This window comes from Rhamphochromis longiceps, linkage group LG22 (genome assembly GCF_057381845.1).
Source record: "Rhamphochromis longiceps isolate RC_006_pf linkage group LG22, R_longiceps_female_GT1.1, whole genome shotgun sequence".
NCBI classification, from domain to species: domain Eukaryota; kingdom Metazoa; phylum Chordata; class Actinopteri; order Cichliformes; family Cichlidae; genus Rhamphochromis; species Rhamphochromis longiceps.
This window is the reverse complement of record NC_140577.1, coordinates 9652390-9678531: the sequence shown is the minus strand read 5'-3', so window position 1 is coordinate 9678531 and position 26142 is coordinate 9652390. Positions and strand designations below refer to the sequence as shown.

Here is a 26142-nt window from a genome sequence, read left to right as displayed (position 1 = left end):
AGTGTAATTGAATGAAATTTAAATTTAGTTTTATTTATAAAGTAACCATTCTTGTCTGAAAGAGGTTTAAATTGTGAGTAAAGACATTACTTTACTACACAATCAGAAAATGAGCAGGACCTAGGAACTATGGAGGAAGAACTCCCCTTTAACAGGAGAGACCTCTTAAATGAGAGACCTCCAGTCGAGACAGGCTCAGGTAGGGGCAGCCATCTGTCTTTACTGATAGAAAAAAAAACTTAGAGAGATCACAAACAACAATCAGAACAAAACACAAACTGCAAGAGAGAGAAGACAAGCGTTAATGATATGCAGTGGTGAAAAAGACTTTTATTAGTCCAAAAATAATAAAAAATTGTGTTTGTTTTCTCTGAGCAACAAGTCAAAAAACACATTTACTATAACTACAAAATCAATAAGCTACAGAAAATCAAGGTTTTTGCAATAACCCTTTAATCTAATCAAGACCATAAACAGCTGCTGCTGTGTGGAGTGGTAAACCTTTGTCACACAGCTAACATAAGCTACAAACATTAGCCTGTTTGGCTTCCTAGCTTGCTATGATTGCTACAGTGGAACTAGATCCTACAGTATCTGAATTTAGTTTTATATAATTACCAGTGCTGTCAGTGTTAATATCGTTAAAATGACGTTAAGGCCATAACCGCATTAGCGCGGCAAATCTCAGTTAGCGCGGATCGCCCTGTGCGTGGGTCTGCACAGCGCTAACACGTTAACGAGCTAACCATGCTAACACGTTATTGATTAATAATATTTTGGGGGTAAATCTGTTATCACTGTAAAGAGTATATGCTCCATAACAATGAAGGTTTACAGGAGTAGCAGTGCAACTACCCACTCAATTTTTTTATTTGGTCCGTGTCTATTCATTACAGTTTATCTTGTTTAATATCTACATTAATACAGAGCAAAGTTATTTCACCAGGAGTAGAAAAACAACCCCAGAGGACAAAGCTCCTCTCATCTCCGGCATCCAGACGGGGCTCAAGTTCTCACAGCTCTGCCAACTGTGTCTCATTTATGTCCCGGGGGCTTGAACGCTTGTAACTGCAGGTGGGAGGGATGCGTGTGGAGGGCAACGGCTAGGATGACTCTGGGAAACTGGATTGGGAGTGTTGTTGTGGCTTGATCGTCTCCTTGAAGAAGAACGGAAGGAAGGAAGGATGGAAGGAGGAGACTAACAGGAGCGCTAACCTCTGCTGTCCACGTCAGCATCCTAGTGACCAGATGCTATAAATCACAGCCGTCACTCGGGAAAGCAGAGGAAATGCTCCTTTCTGCTGCTGACTATGAAGAAGGAGAGGGAAGCAGGTTCCTGAGAGCTTATGCACAGATTAGTCATGTTTCCATCCATATCCGGCATTCAAAAAAGCCGAATCCATGAATGGGTCATTGATATTAATAATCCGTTTTGCAGCATAATCCTTTTAGAGAACGTGTGAGGCAGGGTTAGTCATAAAGGAGGCTGTCATATCACATTTAGATTAGAGTCAACGAGGTAGCAACACCTACACTTCTGTACACATCTGAGACTATTTTAGAGATAATGTGGGAGGAAAAGAAAACATATGCTTAATTTATATGTTTTAACTTAATGTATGAGCAGTCAGATTTCTACCAGTAGTTGTTACAACTAAGAGAAATAACTGCCTAAGGCACAGCTTTGCTAGAGCAATATATAGTTAATGGCTGTGGCCAAAGTTGTATATATCTATGAGTAAACAACTGCTTTCAAACGTTTAACAGCCAACCTACCACCCATGTAGATAAATAAAACGTAAGAACCATCCCTTAGCTATGTTGCCATAGGCTCAGGCTGATGGGGGACTTCCCAAGTCTCTCTTTCCTGTCTCCCCGTGCTCTCTTTTCTCTTTGCCCTTATCCCAAAACTAGCAGCCCCGCCCTGATCCTGGAGGGGCTTGCTGTCTGATTCGAGATTCAGTTTTTTAAATATCATAGCAACAGTTGCTTAGATGAACTTCATATTGTAAGTAAAGACCTTACAATACTACAGAGAAAACCCAGCAATAAAATCAGATATTATGAGTAAGCACTTGGCAACAGTGGGAAGGAAAATCTCCGTTTTACATGAAGAAACCTCTAGCAGAACTAGGCTCAGGGAGGGGCGTCCATCTGCCCAGATACACTATGGAAGATAGTCAGAGTTTATTAATAACTAATGATAAAATGCAGAGTGGTTTATAAAAACATAGTGAGTGAAAAAGGTGAGTGAAGAAGAAATACTCCTGCATCATGGTAAGCCCCAAGCAGCCTAGGCCTATTACAGTGTAACTAAGGGTGGATTCAGGGTCACCTGACACAACCCTAACTATATGCTTTATCAAAAAAAATTAAGCCTAATCTTAAAAGTGTATGCTGCTTTCCAGATACCTCGGAACACAGATGTCAGAACGCCACTCCCCAGTTCAGAGAAAGCTATCAAAATCAGACCTTGTTTTGGTTTTTAGCAAAGTCAGAGCCATTCAGGTATCGCAGTACAGCATAATACTTATTTTTTGCACTTAAAAAGCACATCAATAGATATATACCTGATCAGTGCTATGCATATGGCTTGATTTTTGAGTAAAAAATACACAACAGTGGCAGTACTGATTAAAAGTTTACAGTTTTACTACTGTGTGCGTTCAGTGTCCATCGTGGTTTGCTAACTCAGGGTATGTTCGTCTGCTCCAACTTTAGAGTGGGAAATCCAAGTTGAGGGGGCGTTTCACAAATAACTTCCAACTGGGAACTCATGACTTCCAACTTATTCAGGAATGCACCATCAGCATAGAAAACATAACTGCTTCTGTGAATGGGTATCCATCCATCCATCCATCCATCTTCTTACACTTATCTGGGTCTGGGTTATGGTGGCAGCAGTCTAAGGCCAGACCTCCCTCTCCCAAAGTCAGCAGAGAGGTGTGATCTCTCAGCATTCCTGCGTCTCCTCCAGGGTGTTGTCCAGTAGGACATGCCTGAAACGCCTCAACTAGGAGGTGCCATTAGCAATCCTAGCAGACGTCTCAACCATCTCAATTGGCTCCTTGAGACTTTTTTGTCTTGTCAAACAACAAAACAACACAGTGATCTGCTACCCAAGTCCAATGGATTAACCCTATGAGCCCTAAGTTATCACAGTTGGAAATCCTAACACCAACTCCATATTTTGGAAAAGAGCATTCAGAATGATTATTGTTTTGTTCTTGGATTTCAAAGCTACTAAAAAACAGTTAATTAAAATAAAAAATACACATGCTGATTGCTTAGAGGCAGAGCTAGTGCTGGAGTTGGCACAAATCATGACTTAGACCTCAGGGAGTGACACAGGGATATTGTTTTCCAACTTAGCAACATAGGACAAGGCCACAAAGTGGGCTCGTGTGGCTGGATATATGTCTGAAAAGACTTATATTTATTTTTCTGTAGATTATTGATTGTTTGTTAAAAAAATTCATGAATTTTTCTTTACTCTGCAACTCAGAAAACAATCAAAAGAGCTAAGCCAGATAATTTCACTGAACTTTTCTCAGTTTTATCAAAACTATAACTTTTTAGAAACCTCTCTTTGATGAATAACAATTTCACACATTTTTTGCTTTTTTATTTGATTTTAAATGTTGTCCAAAGATACATGGAAAATAAATAACACAGGCAAAAAAAAAACAGTCAAAATTATCATTAAAACATGGAAATGACTTTCCAAAGAGTAGTAACTCCTTTTATATTTCTTGTTAATTTTCAAAATAAAACACTAAAGCAGTATTGAGCTTTGATACCTTACCCTAGTTTTAGTTGAAATTAGCCTTTCCTCTCAGCGCTGCTCTGCACTTCAATGTAGCCTAAATACTCTGAAGACTCCCTTTGATGTATGAGAAGGAGCCTACAGTATTGATTGTGTCCTCGGGGCCTTTTCAGTGAACTCAGAGGTGCCCAAGGCAGAAAAAAACTGCCTTGGGCACCGGGACTGTCTATTAACATTTAATAAATCTGTATTAATGGAGCCAGATTCATCTCTGATGCCAAAGAGTAGTTTTTTTTAAGGGGGGGGAGGGGGGGTTATTTATATTTCGCTTCATGTGCTGCAAAGGAAACCTAATCTGCTCAATCCCTTCCTTCAAATAACATATGTCTTGTTTTTATTTTAGATAAAAATCTCATTCAGCTGTATCCTGTATTTTACCCATGCTGCTTTGCAACATATCCTGGATGCATTTGTGGATGTGCGATTTGGACCTCGGGGAAATCACTAGCAGATGCAGCTCCTCTCTCCTGCTTTGAAGTGTATGTGTGTGAGGAGATAACAGCCCTGTTGTAGCTCCGCTTCATACTCACTTTAGCAAACACGCACACACGCACATATAAACACACACGTGTCCATCACCGTGTAACGTCCCTGTGACAGGACCCACAGGCTCTAATATCAGAGTGCAGATGATGTGATGGCGCATGCTGTAAGACTGCAGATGATGATAATAAAAACACATGTATGTGGGCAGCCATCTTTGCTTTGCGATGGTCACCAGACAAAATCTTTCTTTTTGATTTTGTGAGAAGCCACGATCATGAGGTTTGTCAGATGCTTCCCTCTGTTTCTCGGGTTTTTCTGCTCTCCGCATAGTTATTTTGGAACTGCAGCGTTAAACCAGTCAAACTGCAGCTTTTTCCTGCTGCACCAGTCGATTGATTATCTCCGCAGCCTCCTACAGTTTCGTAACACCGCACCGCTTCTTCCGTTACCCACTGCGAGCCCTGGCACTCCAGCTAGGAGCTCATTGTGTTTTTCTGTTCACTGAAAAGATCCTTGAAAAGCCCTTCAGTTAAGTGGAAAAGGAAGAGCTGCAGAAGGCTGCAGAAAACGAATAGCGGACGGGTTTTCTTCTAACTTTCAACTTTGAGTTTCAGCATTTTGTTTGATGTGCCTGACGCTCAGAGCTGCAGTAAATCACGTAGAGGCTTTGTGGCCTCACTGAGGCATCTTTTGTCCTCAGGCTTGTTGATTTTTCTCAGAAATCACTAAACAGCTGATGCTTTTGAAGCAAAACAGTAAAGCGTTGATGCTGCAGCACCAACTTCCTGATGATTTCATTCACTCATGTTCATGTCATTTATAAGATGAAGGATTCATTCAGTTAAGTATTGTTGGCTCATATATTACAGCAGTTGTTATGGAAGGGATGCAAAAAGTGCATTAAAAATTAAAAGATCCATGAATTATTTTTACAACCACATATGCATCCTGCTGTTTTAACTGGTTTCCATTTTTACTGATTTACAACCGTATATGTGTCAGTTTTTCATCGTTAGCTCGTCTAGCATCTTGTAGTGCAGGATTTTAAATACTCATTCATTCATTTATTATGGATTTAAAAAATGCTGAAATATACCAATTATCTTATCCCTGCAGCTCAAACCCCAAGCGTATGCAGTCTGGTTGTCTTTGAAGACTAAGAAATCCAGCTAATATTTACACTTTACACACCAGAATCACTCACACATCAGTACTCTTGCTCAAAAACTGCTGGAATTGTATTCAAACAGCTGCTTATTTAATTAAAGGGTCAATTTTAACCAATTTTAATACTTAAGGAGAAATGAAGCTCTTGTACAAATAGGTGTCCTTTGTTGACCTGCTTTTACTGGGCCAAACTCGCACCAAAAGCGGACCTCAGCTGAGATTAAACTTGGTCTGTCATCACATTCGCTGTGCTGCCAGGCCAACATGAGTCAGCCAGTCAAAGTTATGCCCTACTTTATGAGTCCAAAACAAGAGCGTGGTGGTGGGGCAGCTGGGGTCTATATATGCTTGTGTTGGGTTGATGTTTCCAACAGAGGTTTCCACAACAAAATGATTTTCTCAGCTTTGACTTTAAACTACAAACTGCAAGAAAGTTCCCAGTGAGTAGCTGAAACTCTTAGAAGAGTGCAGAGTAGGAGTGTAGTGACAGGAAAAGCTAAATAAAGAAAACTCTATGTGATATACAGACATGATATCAGCGGCCGTGTGACTCGTCGTTGATCCTGATTTGTTTCCTTCTTACTTCTGCCTTGTTTCACTTGTCTCTGTCAGAAACGACTGATTGTCTGGGATTATCTTCACTTTGATTTGGGTGTATCCCAGATTCCTTTATAACCTGTTTACACTTGCACAAATGGAAGCAGTGTCCGCTTCCATGTAAATAAAACAACACAGTCAACACAAACAGTTCTGTAAAACCGCAAACAATACGACAACAACACGAAAACAACATTAGCAGCTCATAAGTGGTTAACATGCTCATCTTTAGTTGCTTGCTAGTTTTTGCATTAGCAGCGCTGTTTTTGCTTAGAGTTTGGTTTCCTCCAACTCTGGAGGTTAAAAAAAAGCTCTGTTCAGCTGCTAAATGCTCCACTGTGTTCACATCAAAGAACCATTTTATTAACCATTATTTTATTAAAACTAGTTTTAATAAAATAAATCTTTAAAGATGACCTGTTATGCTTCAGTATTTTTTTCTGGACTGCACCAGAGTCACTTTGCACAAGCCTTGAGCCAGCCCCTCAGTTCATCATTTGATTAAAAGCTTCCTGCTTTAAACCAATTTTCTTCTCATTGGCTGCACCTCACAAACAGAAGGTTTAAATAGCATGTGGGTGGGGCTACTCTGCTCCCAGCTAGGGTACAAGCCTGAGATGACCATATTAGGATATCCGCTCTCTTTTATATCATAAAGAGCGAGACTGAAGGCTGAGGTTTTGGCTCACAGGGATTACTTGTACACACACCAACCTCGTCATTTGAAACTTTATCAGTGATTAATACTGAGCATCCATCAGTTTAACAGTATATATATATATATATATATATATATATATATATATATATATATATATAATATATATATATATATATATATATATATATATATATATTAGGGGTGCAACGATACACAAAATTCACGGTTCGGTTCGGTTCGATACTTTGGTGTCACGGTTCGATATTTTTTCGATACAAAAAAAATGTTCATGCCTTTTTAATTTGTCATTTATTAAAATTATAAATATATATTTTAACTCAAAAGTACAGTTTTTAAATTTAACCCTAACCCTTGTGCGCGTTTTTTATTTTGACAGCGAATGCGCACCTGCGGACCACTTATGTGCAGCCCTGGTTATTTAGCTCGTCATATTGCAGCCACAGAAATTATTTTGTCCATGAAACCATAAAGCTGCACTTTCTTTTTGCCTTATAGTCTGATTTGTCATAACTTCTCCGTTTTGTGGTAAGCTTTTCTTTGGCTGTCACTTCTTCACCCTGACCTGTCTTATTTGGCTCAGCAGAACTGAAATGCTTTTACACGCACTCACATAAGCTCAGCGATTCTCTGCGCGATCAACCTCTCACATGTTTAAGCTTGCTGCGGGAGATTTCACTTGTCATGTTTGCATAGTAAGCTAACGATTAATAAGACGATGTCAGAGGAATTGGTGCACAAATTATCATCACTCACAGATCAGTGCTGTCGCTCTCTATACACAGTTCGCACGATTGCAAAGTGAAAGCAAAAAAACAAGCGCAAATTCAAACGCGACTTCAATATGTCACATATTGACAGTGGCTCACCGATGCCAATGACATAATTACCCAGCTACATTTCTGAAAGAATGCAAAAGCATTGACATATATTTTTCCTACAATAGCCCGACGGGCAGGGAAGAGATAGATTTTGGTAGCTCGACTGAAAAAATCGCTAGCTCCGGGACGTCGGGCTAGCGATATTGCAAGCCCTGTATCTGATTGAGGAATCACTCATCTTTGGAAAAGAGAGTTTATTACAGAGAAATGTCTCTTTCCAAAATAAAAGCTATACTATCCGCTTCTTCTGGGCTATATTCTCAGCAGCATAAGGAGAATCATGTGCTAACAGCTGTCTAAATGACTCGGCTAAAGTTAGTAGCATGCTTGCTTTTTTTTGTCTGCTTCCACTTGTCTTTGCACTAGGATGATGTCGGTGTAAATGTGCAGTCATATTCATTGTGTTCCCACTAGTGCTTTCAGGTTAATCTCGTTGAAATGACCTTAACGCCACAACACGGCAAATCTCCGTTAACGAGCTACCGCCGATCGCTCCGTGCATGGGGCTAGACGGCCAACACGTTAACGAGCTAACTGCGCTAACACACTAGTTCACACCAATGTAATTGAGCATTGCATGGCACATTCAACATACTGTTTTACTTTAGTCCATGACTCGCTTACCTTCAGGGTCATACGTCACATGAAAACCAAAATAATTCCAAACGCCAGATCTGAATGAGAGTGGGGGAGGTCCATGTTGCTGAGAGCTTAACTTCTGTCTCGCTAGCTTGCCCTGCGCTCTTCCTTCTGACTATGCTGTCTGTGTTGAGCGCTCAGTGAATCTGCGCTGGACAGTGCAGCCTAGGCGGAGTAGTCGAACGCAGATTCACTGAGCGCTCAACACAGACAGCATCGTCAGAAGGAAAATTGATAAAATAAATTACAAATGTTGTATTGTTCGATACATATGCGTACCGAACCGAAAGCACTGTATCGAACGGTTCAATATCGATACGAATATCGTTGCACCCCTAATATATATATATATATATATATATATATATATATATATATATGTGTGTGTGTGTGTATATATACATATATATATGACAGGAAATATGGAAACCTGTACTGTACTTTTTTTGCCTCTTGTCTTATTCCTGTCAAGACTTTTTGAACATGGACACTGTCGTAACACTACGACCGCCCCATGCTGCTCCTGCAGTCATTATTATTGCCTAATCTATATTTTTTACTGTCATTATTATTAAATTTTTGCCTTTTCATTAGCCCAAAAGCAGCCGTCACACTGCTGTTTGACCTTTCATGTCTTGAGTTTCTACATCATCACATGAAAAGTAAAAGAAGCATAGTTCAGCCACTTCAGTACACCATTGCCAAGTCTCAGTTTGACTAAGACAGAGTCTCTTTATTCATTTTCCTTCTGATTCTCTCCCCTGCCGTGTGGCTTAAAACGCTAAAGAAAAACATCTTGTGGTTGTTTACATCGTGAGCATTGCTCATCTTTGCGATGTCGTGGAAGTGATGTAATGATGAGGTCATTGCTGAGGAAGTGAAACTCCCTGACTAGAGCCTCAGGCATATCCTCTGACCGTCTCAAAGAAGAAAAAAAAAAGCTTCTCTCAGCATTAAAGGATTCAAATGTTCCTCTCCCACTTTATCCTTTTTCACTGTCTAACCTTTGACCTTCTTTTTACTTTGAACCTTGTGATGGTGAATAAAAATGCAGGGGAAAACTGAGTAATGGATGATTCATGTATGATTTATTCTTGGCTCTGTTTGAGGCTTTGTGACTGGGTAACGGACTTGTTGTGGTTAAAAGCATCTGGAGTTCGCACTGGTTTGCAGAGGACTGACATCCTGTTGCCTGCTCTCTTTAGCTCTCACACCAAAACATGTAATGGCTCTGTGGTTCTTAGTTTATACTTTTATTAGACAATTTTGCTTTGTTTTTTTCATGCACTGACTGGCAGGTAGGGTCCCAGACACTTACACTTGCTGTTAAAGTCTCTTGCGTCTCAATCAATTGCATTTTTTGTTTCTTTTGACCTACCCAGCAAACATTTCTGTGCTGTCTGGCGTCAGAGATCTAAGTTGACTGTCTGCTGGAAGCACTCAATCAATGCTTTCTGAATTTTTACCAAGAGAAGACTTGTGTTAAAAACAGTTTGCGCTTTTATTGAATAGAGGAAAATGAAACAAAACATTTGCGATTTAGAGATGGGCGAGAATGCCAAGACAAAAAAAAGCATAAACTAAGAGGCACTTGAACTCTAGTGTTGAAGCATCGTTTATATTGACATAAATAAAAAGATCCAGTAATGGTCGCAGAGCGGTGGTTGTGTTTCAGTCTGCTTTTGTTTCTATTGTGTTATTTCTTTCATGTGTTCAGTGTAGAAAAACAGATAAAGTAAAAACTGACACAATCATTTAAATTCTTTCTTGAAAAAATGTGAACAACTTGTCTTGGTTTGTAAGAGGTCCTCTGTCTGTCTGTCTGTCTGCATGTTCTGTTTTACCATCATACTGAGACAAGTTTTGCTAAGCTAACTTTCTAGATATTCGATGTCAGGGGTCAGGGAAAAAATCGCTACGTGATAGGATTGTGTGGTGATATCGTGTCGATACAGAGACACCAAATGCTGATATTTTGTTCAATAAATTAAAATACTCTAGTAGTACTACGATCCTTAGGGGTTATCTCATGCACCACCATCCAGAGATAATGTTAGCTGAACACTGGACACACAGAAATGTGAACAGATGTGCGATTTTTGGCATTTTGGCACAGATAACTGCTGTATTATCAGAAACAGATTGCATGTAATTGCTAACTGGACCCCATTCAGCTGCTGACTGACTCCGTCCCCGTCAACATTTGGCAGGTTTTAGTAACAAATTCATTTTGCAGTAAAGAAATAACTGAGATACATTTCTTCTATCTGTAAAAAAACGATATTGACAATTTGGCAGTTTAACTTTGGGGACATAATTTGGCGATCTTATAAATGACATGAAAAGGCGATAAATCAGAATATACATTACGGCAATACTCTTGCAAAAATCTTAAAAATTGCAATAATATCATGATGTGGGGTATCTGGTGATATTGAATATATTCTGCATAACTAGTATGAAAACAGGTTTAACTTTTTGTAAATATGTTTGTGAAAAAGCAAAATAATGGATTTCAGTTTGGGTGAATTACTGTTTTAATAGGTTAAAGAAGGTTAAACCATTCAAAGAATAGCGTCACCTTTACCAAACCCCAAAACACAAGAGCTCCTTGTGTTTGTAATTGCAGTCTGTAATTGAAGCCTTGCTTTAAGTTAGAGGTTTCTCCTCTTTGATCAGGGGAGGGGGGGAAGTGGCGTTTATCCACGTGTGACAGTGATTCATAGCGCTGCATTTTGTTGTCGCTTGTTGCTGCAACTTTGAACTGATTACAAGCACAGCTGTCGGTCCTCTGACCTCTCACGGCGTCGACGGGATAACCCGACGGGTTCAAAGGTTCGTGCAGTATTTGTTTGTGAGGCCTCAAGTTTTCCTGTGCTGTCAGAGCCAGTGGTACTGCTTTTTTTGTGCCACGAATATTTGATTTTAGGTCCAGTGACCTTTCACCTCACTTGGTCGTGTTGTCGGTTGTCATGAGATGAATCTAGGGAAGTGAATTTTTTAGTTTAGTGCAGTCGTTGAGAAGAAGCTCTCCTAACGCTCAGAGTGGTGATATGTTTGGAATGTGTTTCCTCTGCTTTCCCTGGGGGCACAGACCCTTGTTTTTCAAGAGTATTTCCGTTTTTTCCTTCCACAAAGGAAGAAGAGGTGGAGGCATCCGTCAAGGACTCGTGTTCTCTGTTTTTGGGTGAAATATTGAAAATTCCTAGAGTCAGTCAGTCTTGTCATGGAGGTAAATGCAGTGCGATATTATCATTGTTTCTTTGAATACACAGGGAATATTTAATCGAATCCCTCGTGGGCTTTGCAGATAATTTTATCCAGGTCCCTGCGAGCCCTCGGCACACGCAGGCCATGGAGACACATGCAGAAGACGCGCATCTGCTGTTTGGATACATGCAACGCAAATGTGAATGCCAGAGATTCCTGAGATCGGGCTGACCCAGATCTGACATGTCCCACTCATCACTAAGACACAAACACACACGCATATGTGTGTGTTCACATACTGGCTCTTTAGTTCACGTAACTAACAACAGAGTTGACCTGCTTCACACAACGCAGGGCTTTAACTTTTAAAAGAAATTTCAAATGCTTTATGTACAGTAAATGATTCTGCTATTATATAATAAAGGTTTTGCCAGAATATACACATGCATCAATGAATAATGAAAATAGAACCTTAATTCCATCCATCCATTCGCTTCCGCTTATCCTTTTCAGGGTCGCGGGGGGCGCTGGAGCCTATCCCAGCTGTCATAGGGCGAGAGGCAGGGTACACCCTGGACAGGTCGCCAGTCTGTCGCAGGGCTAACACACAAGAACAGACAACCATTCACACTCACATTCACTCGCACATTCACACCTAGTGGCAATTTGGATTATCCAATTAACCTATCCCCACAAGTCTTGCATGTCTTTGGACGGTGGGAGGAAGCCGGAGTACCCGGAGAGAACCCACGCAAACACGGGGAGAACATGCAAACTCCACACAGAAAGACCCCGGCCTGATGGTGGAATTGAACTCAGGACCTTCTTGCTGTGCGGCAACAGTGCTAACCACCGTGCCACCCTTAGAACCTTAATTATTACAGAAAACTCTATCTTTATACCACATCATGTGCTCTAGAATGAATTTTGGCTGTGCAAACTATTTTAATGTCTACCACATGTGTGGCTTTAGGTCATTAACTAACCTTATCGTTGGTCTTTGGCTGACTTGAGGCATCTGTATTTGCGCTGCAGTCGTGTTAAGCACAAAATTGGAAGCATTTGCTGTGTGAATGGTATTTACAAGTGAGAAACTGGTTATTACCAGGACTTTATTACCAACGCTTCAGAATGTGCAGCTGAACAGCAGCACCTAAAGCAAACAGGTTCACCCAACATCAATGCATCTGTCTGCAGTGCTTTGTTTTTGCTTGCCCAGTTTGTCAGCAGCCTCAGGTAAATAAGTAGGTGCTGCTCAGATTTTCAGCCAAATGCATTGTTTTGTTTCCCTGCTGGAGGCAGGCAGTCCTGCAGTGTGAGCTAATGGCTTTCACCCGAAGACTTTTTTTTCCACCTTTTGGACATTTTTCCAGCTAGGGCTCTCCAGTGTGGGGATATTGAACACAGAATATGTTACACATCTTAAGCCCCTTTGGTTAATCTCAATTACCCAGTAAGTCTTAAAATGCACACAGAGACCATCTTTCTTGATTTGGCCATTTTATTGTTTGTCTTTGTTATGAAAAAAAAGGTAAAATCTCCAAAGTTTATTAAAGCAAGTGTCCATGCTATGTTGGTGATGGCAGACTGAATGCTAACAGACATCAAAAATCTCTTTATTTACCTGTTTAATGCCGCTTTTAATTTCTTGTACTGTAATTCGTTTTTGTGTACAGGCCACCTGGGACCCAATTTAAAGGACATTTCTAAAATAAAATAAACATGGTTACCAAAATTCCCAGTACTCTGTAGCCAGTTGGCACTGGGGGTCATTGGTGTATTTCATTGGGGTTTCCTTATTCTCCCCCCTGTACACACTTCTCTGCTGGTATAAGCAGGTGTCTATGGGGGACATTGCCAGAGATGCTGGCCGCCGCAGTATTACTGGTAAATTTCAGCTGAAATTAAATTCGGCTCCCTGTTTGTCAGGTTACCAGCACTCATTTCCGTCTTCCTTGTTTTATTCTGTTTATTCCGTTTGGGTTTTACCAGCCAGCATGTCCCACACACAAACAGTTTCCTGTTGTGTCTCTGCAGTAAATCTGACATGCCAGTCTGTGGTCACTGTGAGAGAAGCCAGCCCCTTTTATGGGCGACACTCTCAATATGGTGCTTATTGCTATTTATAAACCCAGAGTCTGTCACAGTGGCACAGAAACCTGAGACGGCGGCGGAGGAACGACGAGCCGAGGGGGTAGCGGCGGGTGAACATCATGTTGAATTTGTGTTTCTGTGTTAAATGGAGCTGGTCACATGATCGATGATCACGTGGTTTCTACCAGCCAGCATGGGCTGCACGGCAGCTGTTTCTTCAGGTGAGAGAGGCGGAAAGAGCATGGCTCGTGTGCCAGGAGAGCAAGATATCAATCCACAGCAATTTGATGCTATCCATGGACACCACCCAGCTCTCTGCTCTCTAAAAAATTAATTCTAAAGTGACATGAAAAGTGGGTAAATCTAACCTCAGTATGATGAACTGAAACCAACGATCCCTGCTGAGTGACAAGGATGTAAAGGTTTATATAACCACATGAAAACCCCAATGAACCTATCTGTGTAAAGCCCGGAAGTTTTATTTCTGAATTTCACCTGCAATCACTATTAAATGTAGCAAATGTTTAAAAACCTTAAAAATCCTACAAATTAGAAACATAAGTGTCCATATGCATGGATTTCATCTTTCTCTTATTTACATTTGAAGGATAATCATCCTGCACCAGGCGTGTTTCCTGGAATTTTTCAGTGAGGTGGCACATGGCGGGTCCAAACAAGTTGAAATTTCAATGTGGTATAAGAAGAAGAAGTCATTTTCATGTGCACAGACCCCCATAAACTAGCATTAGGACACATAGCTGTCCCACTGAAACATATAATTTAACTACAAGAGTTAGGGGAGCACCTCGGGCCGTAGTTTTAGCCACACTCCTGTCCAATACCCCATGGAAATAACCTTCACTAAAATCAGTGACCTAGAAGCTTCTACGGCAGTTTTTAGCCTTCTTTTCTCTTTTTCCATGTATGCCAAATGATCTTTTAGTGGTTACTGTTTGCGGTGTATCCATAGATGTTCAGGCAGCTATTGCAGTAAAATGTAATAATGAAGAAAACAATAAAATGTTATGATTTTTAGGCAACTTCTGAAACATTTAGAAGCATTTTCATTCTCAAACCTTTAAGCACACGTATGGTTGATGATGAGGATGAGGGATGAAGAGATCATTAGAAAGCATAAAGAAATATGATTTCCACCAATCTGCTACCATTGCTGACTACCTGACATTTACTGTATCTTTCCTTCACCCCGGTGTGGGCAGACAGCTCCATTTTATTTACCGTTTATCCAATTAAGGGTCATGGGAGGAGCTGGAGCCTGTCCCAGCTGTCACACGGTGGACACATTAGCTTGCATTTGATAAATGGTGATTCTGCAGAGCACAAAGCCTTTTCAGACACTTTGTTGAAGCTCAAATCATTTAATAGTGACAAGTGAGTCATCTCTACTCTCTTTTGTCCACTGATTAAAGTCTTGTACAGATTTAGCTGGTGGCAGCTACACAAACCTTAACACTAATAAACATTGTCTAGTTTTGCAGGATTTATTACAAAAGAGGTATAAAAAAGTTCTAGAGTTAATTCTTCCCTGAGATTTCAGATGGTAGTCCCATCAGAAAGCAAAATCCAGCTCCTCTCCTTTCACTGCTGTCAGAGATGTATAGAAACAGCCACACCCATGCTGCACTTAAAGTAATGAGTACTCTCAGTCAGATCTGCAGCAGAAGCCAGTCCTCTGCCATAGCTGCTCTTTGTTTTGCCATTTTTGCTGTGTAGCTTCTCGCCGTGGCACTCTGTGATAATCTACAGATGCAGTAAAATTTATTTAAGACTAGATTTTCCTCCAGAAAAAACTGGAAAATACTTTATCTGAGTTTTCCTGGAACTGTGTGTAAGAGCCCTAAAAGAAAGAGAAACAGGCATTTGATCATGAGATTAGAAAAATTGACATGTAAGTGAAGCACTCAGCTGTTTTTAGTGCTGTCCTGCATGGCTGGATTTAGTTTAGATCCTTTATAGACTTTTTAGGTAACCAGGCAATGAAAAGGATTCATGGTTGGGGTAATCCCTTGGTAACCCTGCACCAGTAGCAGTACACAATACTTTAAATAAAGATATCAGACTAATCTACTATGTGTTCTGTGCTATTTGAGTAATGTGTCCGAATAACACACATTTAGTCAGCCCAAGTTTGCAAGTGGCCCCTGCAGACGCCTCCATGTTTCATGCGTCATATAATAATAATGGATTGGATTTATATAGCGCTTTTCAAGGCACCCAAAGCGCTTTACAATGCCACTATTCATTCACTCTCACATTCACACACTGGTGGAGGCAAGCTACGGTTGTAGCCACAGCTGCCCTGGGGCAGACTGACAGAAGCGAGGCTGCCATATCGCGCCATCGGCCCCTCTGGCCAACACCAGTAGGGTAAAGTGTCTTGCTCAAGGACACAACGACCAGGACAGAGAGCCCGGGGATCGAACCGGCGACCTTCCGGTTACAGATACGCTTCCCAACCCCCTGAGCCACGGTTGCCCTATCTTTGTATCTCTGTGCTGTTTTTCACACATCCTTTCACATTGGCGCTCTCTTTTGCCTTTTTCTTTGAGTCAGCGCTTCTTCTTCAGTCAGGAGGTGTTCGTTGATTTTTATGGATTTATTGATGAAAAGCGATTTTGAATTAGCAGTTTTTCACGACCTACCTGCACGTCCAACTCACTTCTGCAGTTATAGGTCCACAGAGCATTGCTCCTTGTTAGTTTGCTTCATAGTAGAGATGGTGACTTCCTTTTTTTTTTTTCTTTTTTTTTTTCTTCCAAAAAAAAAAAAAAAAAAAAAAAAAAAAAAGAGATGGTGACTTCCTGTTGGCACACATGAATGAGCCTAAATAAAATAATCATTCAGCTTCCCTAGACTTTACAAGTTACTGGGACAGATGGAATAAATTCTGATCATAAAGAAAAGCTTATAACAGAAAGTAAACCATTCTCCTTTTTACAATCCTCTCCAATAACCACGTTAGGTCACACTGATATAGCAGTAGCTTACAAAGGTAACATCTAACTGTATTAAATAAGACTTAAGACTAGCAGTTGAAAAAATAGATTTACCAGGAATGTGTTTACTTGGAGTCATAGAGTGAGGAAGCAGTAGGGTTGTTTTACCTGAGACCTTTAAGTGTCTTAGGCCTCAGTCACACCGACCGGTTGTCAGTACTGAGTGTTTGAGTGGTTGCCGGAGGTAAAAGTCTTCTTGTGATTACTTTGGTGACTAAGAGATGTCTGTAGTTTACGTAGAAAATGCTGACTTCTGCAAAAACTTGCCATTTGCTTCCCTGAGTTCTGGCAAAACTTGAAAATCTGTGATGCAAAGCAGAAGAAGAGAACATTCACCTCAAGAGTAAAAGTTGTGTCTTACTGGGCTTGACGTAGAGCTGGGCGATATGAGATTTTTTTCATATCACGATATGTTTTTTTCATTTCAGGCGATAGCGATATCTATCACGATATAAGCCAAATAACTATATTTGTAAGATTTAAATGTGCCGTTGCTCACAAGTAAAATGTGAAATAATCAGCAGCTTGTTTTTATTTAAATATTTATTTCCCATAATAAGTTCAACAGGGTAGATGTACTTAAGGAACATGAGACTTTTTCAGATAAATAAAGGCAAATATTGCAAACTACACAAAAGGCAGCCGCTAAAGCGTTTAAGTTTCAAAATAGAACAAACGAAACAGACTAAATTGTCAATTCCACTTAGAAACAAAATATTAATTCTAAAAATAAATCTTAGTTTGTTTTACAGAAGATCAGACAAAACTGACTAACTTTTGTCAATATCAAATAAACTGAGAACTAAAAGGAAATTCTCAATCTCTCCTTGTTGTATAGCTTAGCTTTTCAAACAGTTTTAACAGTTACTTTAGTCTGACAAAAGCCGAATGACGAATCAGCGCTTCCAGTCAGAGACTGAGGCTACGTCCACACGTACACGGGTATTTTTGAAAACGGAGATTTTCCGTTTCCGTTTTAAAAAATAATCCCGTCCACACATAAAGGGAGAAATGAAGGAAAACGCTGCTATGAACATGCCAAAGCAGCAGGTGGCGCTAGATTCCTAACCGTGCAGAAATGTTGGCCAATCAGAAGTCTAGAAGCCTCGGTGGGAAAAAGTAAACAAAGCTGCGGCATAGAAGCAGAACCGAGTCGTATGTGTGGACGGACAGTAACTGTGTGTATATGTAAGCATTTAAACACTGCAGAGAGTAGAATTAACAGTAACAGTATTGTAGAAATTCATTTCACCGAAACAATAATGTGGCGCACAGTGTGATGCATGCTCCAGTTTATTGTATTTCCAGACTTGCTTTCGGCACAATTTACAGTGCACGTTACTCTGTTTTTTGTCAGACTTGAAATAACCGAAATACCTTCACACTACGGAACTTCTATGGCTCTTCCGTTCGACAATCTCTCCGGCATTGGAACCATCATCTGTTTTCTCTTCGGTCACGCTCGGTTGATTTTTCTAGTCGGCACACTCATTTCCTCCATTATGTGCTGGCTCCATTACCCGCTGGCTGCTTCCCAAACAAACACACGTGCGGCTTGGCACTTGTGCTGTACACAAGCCACGCGACATGACGCTGCGGCTGTGATTGGTTCGGCTCTGCGCTACTTAATTTGGATTGGCTGACCTTTTTTTTTTTTTTTTTTAAGAGGACAAGAGCGGCGAGGTCTATCACGATAGCTTAATTTCTCTATCGAGTAAAAGTTATATCGCGATACATATCGTTATCGTTCTATCGCCCAGCTCTATCTTGAGGTATATTCCAGTTGTAATATTTGCAGAAGCATCTACTGAAATGAGTCCCCAGCTGTCTGCAGAAACTGTGAATGACCCTAGACTTACAGTGCTGTTAATGCATACAGTTATATATGCAGTATCTTTTGAAGCTCCTAGCACCTGCAGTTTAGTGTTTTTCCCATCAATATTTTAAATTCCAGGAATCCTGGCTTCTTTTTTAGCTATATAAGGCTGTTAAACTCTTTCAGTTCAAGTCAGCCACACTTATAATCTCCTCGTGGAAGGAGGAGCACTGCAATCCTCTTTTTGCCAAATCCTAATCCTTTTTTTCAACATCGAGTAGTAGCATTGCTGCCCTGTTTCAACATGATCCTGCATCCTTTTTCTTACAGTTGCTTCCTTATCTAAACACACAGGGGGCTTAATTCACATCCCATTATTCCCCCATTAGTATTCTGTGCTGTACTGTGCATTAAGGCCTTTGTTGAATACTGTGGGGATAGCTGGAGACGAGCCCAGTGTTAATCTGTGATTTATGTGGTTCGGTGAGCGTTTGGACCGGCCTGATGAGAGCGTCATGCTCCATCTGCCCATTGTTGGCTGACTTGAGTGGAGAGCTGCCCTCAAGCCTCCAGCCTCTCATCTTCCTGCTTCACTCTGTCTCAGCTCCTGTCTCATTATTCCTCTTCTCCTCAAGTCCACCTCCATTGTGACAAAAACAGCCCACTGCACTGTTTCCCATTGTCCTCCAGCTCTCCTTTCTCTATAAATCTTTCTTCTCAATCTCCACATGTCCTTGTAGAAGAGCACAAAATGTACCTTCTTCCTGCACCACCATGCGTCACTGCCGCTCTGTGCACAGTGTCACCGATTCCTCCAGCGTGACACACAGGGAAGGAGGGACAAGCAGCTACTGAGCAGATCACAGCGACAGCATCAGCAAGCCGCCCAGTGTGGACAGTCAGAGCAGGGATTTCAACAGGATGATGGGTCAGTTATGATCTTCATGACCCGACTGAGAATATTAGTCATTTTTAGAAACAACATAAAACACTGTTTGGTTGGGTTGTAACTAGAAATATTTCTGTTTGTTTTGTTTAAATTATTGATTTTACGGAGGTGTCTATCCAGAGAGGGAGGAACGGGGAGTACAGCAGAGCCTGTAAAGCCAGTGAAAACAGCTGTATAATCACTGAGGCGTCTGACTTTGCAGACATTTAACAGGCTACACTACAAAGTGTGACGTGGAGTTTGAGAGATGTTGGTGTTGAACGGTCTGTGAGGATCTTGTGCTGCTTCTACATGGGATTGATGAGAAAACAACTAAACAAAATACCTCTCTCAGTCCATCACAGAGTCATCCGAAGGATACTTTAAATCCTTTTCATGTTATCTGCATTCCCAACGAGGTGACACTTTACATTGTCAGGTATGGATCTTGCAATTAAGATTGAAACCCAAAGATTTAGTGCTCTGCTATAAGAAGTCACTTGGTGACAGTGGGGAAGAAAAACTCCGTTCTTACAGGAAGAGATCGGCAGAACCAGGCGCAGGGAGGGGAAACCATGAGCTCGGACTGGTGAAGAGACAAAAGAAAAGCCTAGAGAGATGACGAACATCAAACAGGACAAAACTACAGAGGGAGAGGACAGAGCAGTTAATGGCTCACAAATGCATCAGAGCTCAATCTGGGACAAAGATAAAAAGATTTTTTATATTTCAAAATTCTTCAAAACATGTTTGTTTGTTTTTTCATTTTTCTTAATTTGACATAACAAATTTAAAAAAAGAAAGAAAAACTACTAATTCTGATACTAGCAGCAGAAATAGCAAATGGGCTGGTTATTATACCGCTTTTCTGCTCTGCTCGATATACAACATATACAACATGCCTTATTTACACATTCACACACATTCATACAAACAGTTTTTCTATGTCTAAGTGCTTTCAGTCTTACAGTCACACTCTGATGAAGAGCAACTCAGGTTTCAGTGTGTTGTAGAATGATGCAGCCAGGGATCAAACCTTCCTATTAGTAGAGAGACAAGGATGTTATGGTCTGCGGTGGTTGGCTGGAATTTCCATAAGGCTCCTGAACCTACCTGGGATCCGCCCCTGGGCAGGGCCACCTCCTCCAGCTCCTACACACCTGGAGCCAATGGCAGTCAATCAAGCCAGGGGGATTTAAGCCACATGTTGCTGCGCATTCACCGCCAGTTCGTCATCAACCTATTTGCTGGATTCATCTTGGCTCACGCGCTACCTCCGGACTCAGGATACAAAAGCAATCGTTTTAAAAACCACTCTGTGCCTCAACTGCCTGCCCTCCTGCAATCACACTCCATCTGAAGAACCCGGATCTCAGGTCAGCCTTGCCACGCCACTCAGCTCCCTGGATTCTCGTCACTCCCCTCTCAACACTCTGTGTCCCCTACTGCAATGTGACCGTTGCCTGCTCAGCTCCACTCTGCATCTCAGGCCCCGTTCCCTCGCCCTAGCCACGTTTCCCAGGCCACGCCACGTCAGACTCTACGTCTTATTGTTTTTTGTCGTTGCTATGTTTCTAGCGCTTAAGCCTAGAAACGTAGCCTAATAAAATATTGTTAAACTATCTGCTCTCTCTCCTCTGGGTTTCTCTGGGTTTCTGCGCTCAGTTCAGTTCAGTACAGACCACTCGGTCCCGTGACAAAGGATGTGTTTCCACCTGGTTTCCTAGGTTTCCAGTCTAAATGCAAGTAACATTTAATTTCAGTGAAACAAAACCCAGAGCAGCTGTGGTTCGGGGGTAGAGCGGATCATCTGAAGGTCGGTGGTCTGCATGGTGAAGTATCCTTGCAAGAGATACTGCTACGTAAATCCAAGGACTTTTACTGCTTACTGTTGTGAAAAGCAGGGAAATAAAATGCACCTAAATTATCGCACAAACTCTTTGAACAGTAACATGTTTCTGTGTAAGCCCTGAAAGTGTATAGTTAGAAGTATTAGAGTCTCAGATGAAGTCGAGAAACTTGCCGAGCCCCAAACCGGAGTGAGATCATCGTTTTCTGTGGCTCCGTGGGGATGTTCAGCCTGATTTAGTATTAATTACTCCCGTGATTATAACTGTGCAAACATTTTCTTTATTTTAGGGAAGCAAGTTGAAGCAGACTTACACAACCATCTCTAATGTTTTCCTCTCTGTCTTAGCCTCCAAGCCTCATTATTAATGTGTGTGGTGGTGTCTTTAAAAGCTTTAATCTCCACGCTGTGGCTCACCTGCTGCTCCTGTGTTTATTAGTGTTGACAGGAGACTTTTTACCTCTTTTGCACTGAAGCCATCGGGGACTAAATGCAGGATTTTTTCTAATGAAGCTGAAGTGTTGCGTTAATGAAGCTGTCGAGGGCTTCACGGGTTCTCAGGAGCTAGATGGAAAGCTTTTACTGGAAGTCTCACCTCGGAGATTGCACAGTAATGATGACTGACATGACAGCAGGATATCACGTATTTGACAAAAAGCAGCAGTGACAGCATGAGGAGAATCATGTGCAGAGGTTTTTGGGATAATTACACGCTAATAAGCATCACAACTTTATGTTGTTTTTCTCCTTTGTGTGTTGCAGCTCTGCCCCTGCAGACAGACTCCCAGTCCATCCAGAATGGGGACAAATCTTTGGGGAAAGACCTCCTGACTCCAGAGGACTCAGCCGTCTCAGACCTTTCTCCCAAAACAGACTCCAGCTCCAAAACAGAGACCCCCGTTAAGACAGATGCCTCCTCCAAGACAGACGCTCGGCCATCCACGCCTGGCTCAAGCAGCAGCAGCCCTCAGCCCAAGAAAGGTAGACTGAGCTGTCTGGAGCCTTGTTTGTGGCAGCGAGGACAGAGAGTCAGTCTCAGTTTAGCAACTGAGGGGACTTTTATGTCTCTACACTGAAGATGTAAATGGAAAGGTCAAAGAGAGACGGGAATGATGTACAGCAAGGTGGCGGTTTTGTGGACTGTGTACAGAAAAATTTATTTTATACAAGACGACCTTCTAGTGTTACAGGCCCTGGTTTTAGTGGTTTTGGAGTATTTGAGTTCTTCTTAAGATTTTTGTAGGGGTTTGATTATATCTAGATTGAGGTTTTGTTTCTTCTTTTGATTTCATTTTCATCCTGGTAAGCTTGGCTACTATTACTCGTGCTATTTGACTATTTGAGCTGCAGTCTTTAGGAAGTATTTAGCAAGTTTTGCCTCTTTTTATTTTAATCTCTTCATTATTATAACAGTGAGTCTGATTTCTTGTATTACTGGGTTTTTTTTTTAAAGTTTTACTTACTTTTGGGTTTTCTGCTAATGAGTTTGTTTTGTGACCTGTGTTTTGGGTCATGTTTTCTTTATTATTTTAGTATCTCGAGTTTAGTTTATGGTTCCTGTCTAGTTTGCATAGTTTTGAAAACCTGTTATGATGGTTTATTGTTCTAGTGCTTGTGTTCTTGGTCTTTATTTAGCCAAAGACAAAGACGACAAGAGATGATAGCGACTTATGAGCCTGTTGTGAGCGGGTCCAGTGGTTTCCAGTGAGTGCTTTTTAGTCTAAAACCAATGATGTACAGATGATGTCTTTAAGTTACTTCAGAGTGGTATGAGCCCTCACAACTAACAAATATAGAAGAGCAGGCTGTAATTCTCCCTTCACAGTACATGGATAACACTTAAACTGTGAATTATCTTTAAAAAGAAGAGAGGAAGTGGTAAAAGCATATCTGTGGGGGTGATGGGATCACCACTGCTGACTACCCACTTCCTTCAAAGGAGTCAACTGAGGTGAAACACCAAAAACCACAGAAACAATTGTTTTTGGTGTGTAAACAGCTAAACAATAGTTCTAGACAGAGTCCAACAAACAAGGTAACAAAAGCCTTTTTGTATTTGTTCCAAAGTTGGATCAGACTGAAAGTTTTTCTCTTGATTAACTGTGACTTCATAAATGATGAGAGGTGGTTAAGGAAAAATTTAAGGAAAAATTGTCACTGCAAATGGGGAGGCTGCAGAGTTTGTCCTTCAGCTTCCTTAAAGTCAGAGTCTCCTGAGCTCCTGCCTCTGTGGACGTATCGTTGCTTGTTTGTTTTAGACATAAAGGGGAATTCCAGTGATTTTACACATCAAAGGCGGTTTTCGGGTCTTCTGAGAGCGCTGCTGCTCATGTGAAAAAAAGTTGTTTAAAGCGTTTTGTGTCTCCTGAGGGAGCTGCATGAAGTCTGCCTCTGAAGCTGGTGTTGTACAGGCACAAAGAAGGGAGACCTCTGTAGTCTGCTGCATTAGCTGCTTGTGGCATAAATCAAAGGCTGCCAGGTCTGTAAAGCTGTTGTCCCACGTGCACTTTGGCTCTTAATTTTTCAAGAACTTACCTGAAAGATGGTGAGAACAGAAATGTCCAATGGACTGAGATCGCACGTTATCTGGTCTTTAATCTGCTCTAACCAGATCCCTCACTCACAGTTAATCTATATGTCAGAATATTACAAAGTAAGAAGTGTTGACTTCTGTTTACTGCAAAACCACGCAGTATTTGAAGTACCGCAACCACCATTGAAGCAGACAGCTTCCTGCTAATTTGAGTTGTGAAAAATATATTTGCCTTTTCAAGAAATTGTGTGCATGTGCACACAATTGTGTGCTAAGGGGCAATCAAAAATAGCCCAGTACTTAGAGGCGATATCAAAAGAGCAACAGAGGACATTTCAGAGTGTTTATGTGTTCATGTAGAGTCAGTTTTGTAGGACTTGGATGTAAATAAATTCTTTCATTTTAAATATATGAGACATATATTATTGGAGATGCATGAATATCTACAATTTAGACTTTAAAATGAAAGTCTCATGCAGTCTGTCCATGCAGTGGACCTGCCAACCCTGCCTGACACATCTGACCCTGTTCATGTCGCATGGTGAGTAATGTACGACGAGATAATGTGTCTCGCTTTGCAGCCCACTGAGAGTCAGATGGTTTTGCGCCTTCTGTTTTTCACATGAAGATCGTTGCTGGAGTATTTTTAGCCCATCCCACACACGTTGAACAGTTAATGCGAGAACTATTGTGCTTCTTTACAAAGTACAACCAAGATCTGGGATTAACGCTCTTTTCTCCAGCCCTTTCCGTGTTTCCTTCTGTCTCGGTATAAAAAATAAGCTGTACCACTCCAGCTGCATATAAACAGTCACAGTAATACTCTGCTTCTGATTGCTGGTGAATTCAGGAGAATCCACAGTCTGTGGGAGAAACTCAGCTCACAGGCTTTCAGGACACAGCATCAAGCAAATAGGACATTATGACCATTTAGTACAGTTTATACTCGCTATGAAGCCTCTGCAGATCCACCTTTACCCCTCAAAGCACACTTGCACATGCTCCTTACACAGTTTCAAGGTGAATGTCATTGATCTGTGGAAAAACAGGCTGCATTTGGGGTGCTTATTATTACAGTCGAACCCCAATTTCAGGCAGTGCCATTTAAGTGCGAGGTCAGAACTGCTTTAATATAGTGTTAAAATGACAAATAAAAATGAGTTAGAGCTTCAGCATTAGCAGAACTGAACCCTTTTCTTCGCCTGCTGTGAGGCTTTTATTAGTTGTTAAAACAGGAGTCAGCATTTTCTCTCTGCGTCGGCTGTGGGGTTCATTTGTTTTCTGATCGAGACCGGCTCTTCGTGTTCATCATTCACTGCAGAGAGTGGACTATTCATGCTATCCGTTTTTCTCATGTGTGGACATTCACATGCTTTCTATTGTAATGGAAGTTTCACTCTGTTAGTGAGCCATTCCCACAGGACAGCTGGTCGTGGATGAAAGCCGAGTTGTTATTTGTTGTGGGGATGTGGAGTACAGTATGGGGTGGAGGTGGCGATGCATTAAGTGACGTCTCGGCGATACGAGACCTGCAGGCTCACTCTGGAGATTCGCTCTTCTCTGTTCTTATTACGCCTGCATACAGCTATGTAGGATGCTCTCTGCAAGGTAGTGTTGGGGGGGGGGTTGCCATGGAGATGGGCTGAAGTGGTGCTAGGTCCTCTGTGATTGGTTTAGAAGACGTAGCATACATATTGCATAGCACAGAGAAGAACCACAAAAGGAGATGGGATCGGCGAGCACCCCAGGAGTCCCGTTTTTTTTCCAGCAGCTCTTCAGTCACGGCCTCTCGGAGTCAGAGAGAGCTACGCAAATCCTCACGTTACACCAAAGTGTATCAAGATTCAGGCTAATTACTGCTTCAGATGAGCGTGTCTGAACAGCAAATCACACACGGGAGTTTAAATGTTGACCTTGAAACTGAATCACCTCCTTTTTAGATGTTAAATATTCCCAACATTGTTCAGAATTCATTCTAAAAATCATTATACAGCACAAGATTGAGAGAAACTGCTCTTAAATCTGGTGTTACTGCAGGGGATAGTCATGGATCACTTGGCATACTGCAGCAGGTTGAAGACGCTGTATCTGGGGCAGTTATTGTTTTTGGGCTCTGTACAGAAACCTTATCTCATCTATTTCACTGACCCTCAGTAGATCTGTGTCCGGGATATTCTGGGCATATTCTTTTATAGAGATGCTATAAAAAGAGGAGCTGCGGCAGTCAAAGCATCCTGAGCTTAAATCTGTTCTGAAACAGCAAACTTGGAGGGAAATGCGTAACTTTTAGGGAAAAATAAGATTTTTAAAACCTAATTTCTGTCAGATTTGACTGGTTCAGCAGTTCAACAGGAGTGATTATGTCTGAGTGATCAATGAAATTAAAGTTAAATGAGATAATGCTTCATAAAAGCTTCCTA

The 26142-nt window shown here is 41.3% G+C and overlaps 1 protein-coding gene across 12 annotated transcripts in view; it reads left to right on the top strand.

The window, feature by feature from the left end:
- Positions 1 to 26142, top strand: part of LOC146643393 (uncharacterized) — a 56895-nt gene that overhangs the window by 2732 nt on the left and 28021 nt on the right. For all 12 annotated transcript variants that reach the window (XM_085395291.1, XM_085395290.1, XM_085395296.1 and 9 more), the window contains exon 2: positions 21952 to 22170. In XM_085395291.1, coding sequence (XP_085251417.1) covers positions 21952 to 22170 — 219 coding nt within the window. The remainder of the gene's footprint in view (positions 1 to 21951; positions 22171 to 26142) is intronic.